The 7,224-nt window shown below is 34.6% G+C and overlaps 1 protein-coding gene across 1 annotated transcript; it reads left to right on the plus strand.

Annotated features, from left to right (window-relative positions):
- Positions 1-1,142: 1,142 nt before the first annotated feature.
- Positions 1,143-6,458, plus strand: LOC132296601 (probable helicase MAGATAMA 3). The gene is made up of 6 exons (XM_059794787.1): positions 1,143-1,604; positions 1,756-2,083; positions 4,744-4,999; positions 5,078-5,294; positions 5,478-5,746; positions 6,209-6,458. The coding sequence occupies exons 1-6, from the start codon at positions 1,143-1,145 to the stop codon at positions 6,456-6,458; spliced, it is 1,782 nt and encodes a 593-aa protein (XP_059650770.1).
- Positions 6,459-7,224: the final 766 nt, after the last annotated feature.

Here is a 7,224-nt window from a genome sequence, read left to right on the forward strand (position 1 = left end):
CCAACAGCTAATACCATTTTTGTAATGCTTTTGAAGCGTTGGAAGAAGAAAGTAGAAAGTATATGAAATCTTAAGGGAAAAATCTTACTGGTCACTTGGCAAATAGGTTTGACGAAATGTATTAGTAATGTCATCAATGTCTTCTTTTCACATAAAGGTAGTTTGAGAATTGTTGTTACTTCATTTCCTTACATGTCCTTGTCTATGCATACTTAAATCTTCCTTTATATAAGTGTATATTTGTGTTTCATAATCACTTCTTGTCTTTTAGTTTTCATATGTCCTACCTCATGTACCTGATTTCTGTTGAACATCATGCGCCCGATATTTCACTCTTTTCCATTAACTAACTGAGAGCATAGCGGAAATTAATTTCATGGGATGTGTAAACATTACAGGGGTCTTGATTGATATTTTGAATGTGGCAAACAGGTTGAGGAAACTTGTGATCGTTGTTCTGTGCATAACAATAGCCAATTAGCTGAAAGATTCAGTATGGGACTTTTGTCTAAGCTGAATGAACCCCAAACCGAGGCAATCTTGGCTTCTCTCCTTAGAATGGAATGTAACCACAAGACTTCTGTGAAACTTATATGGGGCCCACCTGGAACAGGGAAAATTATGACTGTCAGTGTGATGCTCTTTAGCCTCTTAAGACTGAATCACAGGATCCTTACTTGTGCACCAACAAATGTAGCAATAAAGGAAGTAGCCTCTCGGGTGCTAAAGATGGTTAAAGAATCATTTGAAGCTGAATCTGCAAAGGATTCCTTGTTTTGTTCATTGGGGGATATTTTATTATTTGGGAATAAGGACCGGCTGAAAATTGGTACAGACATTGAGGTGATCTATCTGGATTATCGAGTCAGTGCTTAGGACCAGATGGTTGGAAGCATTGTTTAAATTCCATGATAAAATTTCTTAAAGATTGTGTTTCTGACTACCATATTTTTGCGGAAAATGAATTGATCAAGGCAAAAAAACTCCGGGAAGAAGGTGAACATATGGAGGTGGAATTCAAATCATTTCTTGAGTTTGCAAGAGACCGATTCAAATATACTGCATCACCACTCAAGAGATGTTTATTTATATTCTGTACCCATTTACCAAAACGTTACATTCTGGAACATAATTTTCAAAACATGGTATCTCTTATTAATTTACTTGATTCGCTGGAAATGCTGCTGTTTCAAGAAAATATGGTTTCTGAAGAATTGGAGGAGCATTTTTCGAGGCCAGAAATAGTTGAAGACATTTCTGATTCTCTTGTGGATCTGTCATCACTTCTGTGCATGACACGAAGCAAGTGTCTTTCTGTTTTGAGAGCTCTTCGGCTTTCTCTTGAGAAACTTTACCTTCCAAGTGCTATGAAAATTGATTCAATAATGAAATTTTGTTTTCGAACAGCTTCCTTAATTTTCTGCACTGCTTCCAGTTTATATAAACTTCATCGGGTGGAAATGGAACCACTGAACTTGCTGGTTATTGATGAAGCTGCCCAGTTAAGGGAGTGTGAATCAACCATACCCCTTCAAGTTCTGGGTATGAGGCACGTTATTCTCATTGGTGATGAGCACCAATTACCAGCAATGGTCAGGAGTGAAGTAAGTCGATTCTAATACTGATTAATTGCAAATTTTAGAGATAACTAGAGTTGTTGCATGGTTTTCTCACAAAAGTTTTGCCTTTTTGTTTTTCTTTCCTATATTGAATTTATAATTCAATCTTTGACACATTGAATATATGTTTTATTAGGTTTCTGGTGATGCTGGTTTTGGAAGAAGCTTATTCGAAAGATTGAGTTCATCTGGTCATCCTAAGCATCTGCTTAATGTACAATATAGGATGCATCCGAAAATTAGTTTCTTCCCTAATTTAAAATTTTACCGCAAATGGATCTTGGATGCATCAAATGTTAAGAATAAAAGTTATGAAAGACGCTATCTTCCAATGCCAATGTTTGGTCCTTACTCTTTCATAAATGTTATTGGTGGAAAAGAAGAACTGGATGACGCTGGACATAGCCGAAGAAATATGATTGAGGTAGCTATTGTGTTGAAGATAGTGAAGAATCTGTACAAAGGTATAACATGCGTGAACTAAAAATGTCTGTAGCACAATATTAACTTTGTTATCGTTGAAAATAAACTTGATTTTAGTATTTAGTATTTTCAAGTATTTTTGTATCCATGCTGCATGTGTTAATTTAGCATGTTAGTGGGTAGTAAATTGTCTCAGTAGGAGTTAAGGTTATGTAAAATAAAGAGTCATGAGAGTTAAGCCTAACAAATACTATGTTAGTGGAAGTTATGCATATTGAAGATTATGTTAGTGGGAGATAGGAGAGTTATGGACATTTAAATGTAATGGTTACACATACATATGTGAGGCCTATATATTCATGTACTCTAGTCAAATAATAAGATCAAGTGAAATGAAAAATATTTTCCTCCATTTCTATTCTCTTCCAAATAGTATAGTGCTGTGTGTGTAACTAGGCCACTATTTCCAACAAAGTAGTATCAGAGCCAGATTTCATGTTCAGAGCCTAGACGATCCTGAAGGCCTGACGAAGTTGATCCTATAGAAGGTTCAACATTTTGAGAAAAAACATGTTTCTCCTTGATGATGTCGAGGGGGAGAAAATGTATTTTCTTAGTGAAAAGATGATGTTCTCTAATTACAAGAGAATGAGAATCATCATGACTTCATACCTCAAAGCATGCGATTTGTAGGATGTTGTTGGAGAAGAGCCAAAGAATGGCATGTCCAACAAGCTTCATGAAAAGAAAGAAGATAAGGCATTGGTAGTGTTGCAAAAGGCAATACATCAAGAAATTTGGGAGTATTTTGGAGAGTCCAAAACTCCAAGTTGTATTTGGAAGATGCTCGAGACCATCGTTTCCAATCATAGAGGTGAATCACTACCCATAGAGTATTGGGTACAACGCTCTGAGAATGATGAGTTTACGAAAGATGATTATGAAAGTCTTGAAGACAAAGTTGTGGAGAATGAAGAGGTGTATCATGCAAAAGAAGTTGAAGATTTCGGAGATTCAAAAGTTGAAGGAGAATTTGAAATGGTGAATAAGGAAGAGGTAAGAAAAGGTGTTAAAGAAGAGATTGAAAAAGTGAAGGAGGATGAAGTGAAAATAGAAGATTTAGAAGAAGGAAGTGCTAAAGAAGAGGCAAAAGTTCAAGTTGGTGAATTAACATCTTCAGGTATGGTTACAAATTCCACCTTGAAAGAAGTTATATTTGACTTATTTGATGAAATTATTATTTCTTCATATTCATCAAATAATGCTTATTTTGTGGAGAATGATGAACTTCTCTTAAAGAAAATTGTTCCAAAGAAGTATGAGATTGAAGCCCAGGATGATAAGAAATTCTCATATTATTTTTTAAAAAATAGTTTGGAGAATTTTGTAATTGATACAGGTTGGGTGAATATGGAATTATTTTTTGACTCTAAAGAAGAAGTATATGTGAAGTTGAAGATTCATAAAAAATTTAAGAAGAAAAAAGATCGATGATGCTTGTATAAAGAGGATGATATATGATTATGTGAAGATATCAAACAAGCATTTGAAGAAGTTTCACAAGCCCTACACATCAATGGAAATGGCCAAGAAGATTGAAGCTATTGAAGGAGGTGGAATTGAAGATCAACTATCGAACTTTTGATCAAGCCCCCAAGATTAATAAGAAGGTTTTTCAAGTTACAAAATCAAGTTTAAAGGGGGGTGTTGAAAATAAACTTGATTTTAGTATTTAGTATTTTCAAGTATTTTTGTATCCATGATGCATGTGTTAATTTAGCATGTTAGTGGGTAGTAAATTGTCTTAGTAGGAGTTAAGGTTATGTAAAATAAAGAGTCATGAGAGTTAAGCCTAACAAATACTATGTTAGTGGGAGTTATGCATATTGAAGATTATGTTAGTGGGAGATAGGAGAGTTATGGACATTTAAATGTAATGGTTACACATACATATGTGAGGCCTATATATTCATGTACTCTAGTCAAATAATAAGATCAAGTGAAATAAAAAAAAATTTCCTCCATTTCTATTCTCTTCCAAATAGTATAGTGTTGTGTGTGTAACTAGGCCACTATTTCCAACATTTACTTCACATACTTTCTGATTTACGAAATGGTTTTGTGTTCCTAACTTTCTTTCACATCATCTTCTACATAAAACATTTATTTTTATTATTATTATTATTATTTTTTATACTAAATCATTTTTTGAGTTTGCAGCAATCTGATGCCATTGCATAGTGAAAGTCTAAGTTGATCTTTTTAATTTGGACAAATAGGAGCACTGGGGGACAAGTTATGAGATTCCGCAAAATCAAATATTATCTTATATTAGAAAGGAGGCTGATTAAGGCTACATTAATCATTGAAGAGAGAGAGAGAGAGAGAGAGAACACTTGATATGACCAACCTATTTTATGAATGTACTTCCCCCCCTTCTTTCCAATAATCGAATATAGTGTCATAGAAGAAAATAAAATTGTAAGCATGAATAGATAGAATGAAAATACCGAAAATAGTCATATTATTACTTTATAGAGAAAGTTGCTACACTATTTGCTCAACAATTTTGATGGAAAACTTCAGTCTTCTTCTTTGCTATCTATGCTAAGTTTAAGTTATTCAGGCAAGTAAGCTCTACAAGGAATGCTATTTGTTGGTTGTTCTTTCTGATGCACATATTATATTCATTCATGTACAGCTTGGAATGGCTCTGAAAAGAAGCTTAGCATTGGTGTGGTGTCTCCCTATGCTGCTCAAGTTGTGGAAATTCAAGAAAAACTTGGACAGAAATATGAGAAGCTTGATGGTTTCATGGTGAAGGCGAAGTCCATTGATGGGTTTCAGGGTGGAGAGGAAGACATCATAATAATATCTACTGTAAGAACTAATAGTGGAGGATTCATCGGGTTCTTAGCCAGTCCTCAAAGAGCTAATGTTGCTTTGACAAGAGCTCCGTACAAAGTCAAACAAATTTTTATCATTATTTTTTCTAATCTTCATGTTTAGAAGATGACCTTTCCACGTCTTTCCAGACACTGTCTTTGGATTCTTGGAAATGAGAAAACTCTATCGAACAGTGGATCAGTTTCGGCAGAATTAGTCCAAAATGCTAAGGATCGACAATGTTTCTTCAATGCTGATGAAGACAGTGATATGGCCAAAGCGATATTAGATGTGAAGAAAGAACTTGCTCAACTTGATGATTTGCTTAATGGGGACAGTGTACTTTTCAAAAGTGCACGGTGGAAGGTATTTTGCTTCTGGTTACGAAATGTTTATTCTGTCTTTTGGATTATTGGTCTTTGGCTTTATTCTTACTGTTTCTTGCCCACTCAATCCCCCCAGGTTCTTTTCAGTGATCAATTTAGAAAGTGATTTGCAAAATTGATGTCTGTACGTACAAAGAAGTCTGTTATGAACCTTTTACTGAAGCTATCTAGTGGCTGGCGACCTAAAAAGAAGAATGTCGACTCAGTTTGCGAAAGCTCTTCACAGATCGTGAAACAATTCAAGGTTGAAGGGCTCTATGTTGTATGCACGATTGACATTGTGAAGAAGGAATCTAGCTACATCCAAGTTTTGAAGGTTTGGGACATATTGCCTTTGGAGGAGATCTTGAAATTGGTGAAACGTCTTGATAGCGTATTTGCAATGTACTCTGATGATTTTATCATTCACTGCAAGGAGAAATATCTTGAGGGGTATGTCTGCTCTTTTGCATGCTATTGGATACGACCTCTCATTGTTGAATGCTAAGGTGCTATTTGGTTCATGAATTTGATGATGGAAAACGGAAGTCATTGCAAAACAGATCAATTCTTTTCATGTTCATTCCCCACAGAAAATAGATTCAAAATGGAATGAGGGAAAAAATTGTAATTCTACATTTAATTTCTCTGCCCCTTCTCTCAATTCTTGACCAATTTTAATGAATTTTAAATTTCAAATTATCTAATCATGAGAAAAAAAATTGATAAAATATATTTTCTTATGTCTTTTTCCTATTGTTTTCCTTTCCTTCGCTAAATCTTTGAACAAAACAGGCCTTAAGTTTTAATTGCTGCCTTATTTTGATTGCTGAAAATATAAAAAACTATTTATTATATATTATAATTTTAAAGATTTTTTCGCTTTCTTTTAAATCACATTTTCTTCGTGTTTAGGGACTTGGAAATTCCACAGAGTTGGGTGATCTCTAATGACATTGTCCAGTTAAAGAATATTTGCAATAATGAATTTGGGAGTGAATCAAGTGTTCCAGCTGTTGATGGTAGAAGTTATGTTGAGAATTCAAAGGTTAGTAAAAGCTTGTTGCTGATGAAATTCTACTCATTATCATCTGGTGTTGTGAGTCACCTACTTTCTGGCTGCGATGGTGGGGAACTGGATCTCCCCTTTGAAGTAACTGATTAAGAGATGGAAATTATTCGCTTTAGTAAAAGCACCTTTATAGTTGGACGGTCGGGCACTGGAAAAACTACTGTTTTGACCATGAAATTATTTCAAAAGGAGCAACAGCACCATATGGCTACAGATGGATTTCATTTAGTTGAGAACAGTGCCACTAAGGGTTCGCGCCAGATAAACGAGTTTAGTGATTACATTGGAGAGACTAAGGGAACTGTCTTGCGCCAGCTATTTGTCACTGTTAGTTCAAAATTGTGTTATGCTATCAAACAACATGTTTCACGGTTGAAAAGGTGCTTTTACTAAAGCGAATAATTTTGGAGTTATTGGAATACATTCTATTATGACACATTGGTTATTGGTATCAATCTTGAGGAGATTTTTATGGCTTCTTTCTAAACACATTTATGTTATGGCTTTACATTGCACCGAGTAACAATAACAAGAGGAAAAGAACTGTATTTCAGCCTCGCACTCTTAAGCATGGATTTTCAAAATTTACTGAATATGTGAGTAACAATTAGTGATGTGGGTCTACTCACCACAAATGGGATCACTCCAGAATTGTTGATGACATTATCCATAAACCATAAAAGTATATTATAATTCCTCATTGCTTTCCATTAACCATAAACTAGCTGTTTTAACATCATCACCTTTAGGAAGTTCTTTTCTATACTTGCCTTCTAAAGACTTCTAGAGAATTGTCTTGTAAAATTAAAATATACTTTTATATGCATATATAAATAAATGTTAGCGGCAGGATTTTTTT

This window comes from Cornus florida, unplaced genomic scaffold (genome assembly GCF_030987335.1).
Source record: "Cornus florida cultivar Cherokee Brave unplaced genomic scaffold, ASM3098733v1 CherokeeBrave_3.0.0_Hap2_Chr02, whole genome shotgun sequence".
Lineage (NCBI taxonomy): Eukaryota > Viridiplantae > Streptophyta > Magnoliopsida > Cornales > Cornaceae > Cornus > Cornus florida.

Coding starts and splice junctions, on each gene's coding strand:
- LOC132296601 (XM_059794787.1), top strand. CDS start 1,143: ATGGTATCTCTTATTAATTTACTTGATTCGCTGGAAATGCTGCTGTTT. Junction 1,605..1,755: donor CAGCAATGGTCAGGAGTGAA/GTAAGTCGATTC, acceptor ATGTTTTATTAG/GTTTCTGGTGATGCTGGTTT. Junction 2,084..4,743: donor AGTGAAGAATCTGTACAAAG/GTATAACATGCG, acceptor ATTCATGTACAG/CTTGGAATGGCTCTGAAAAG.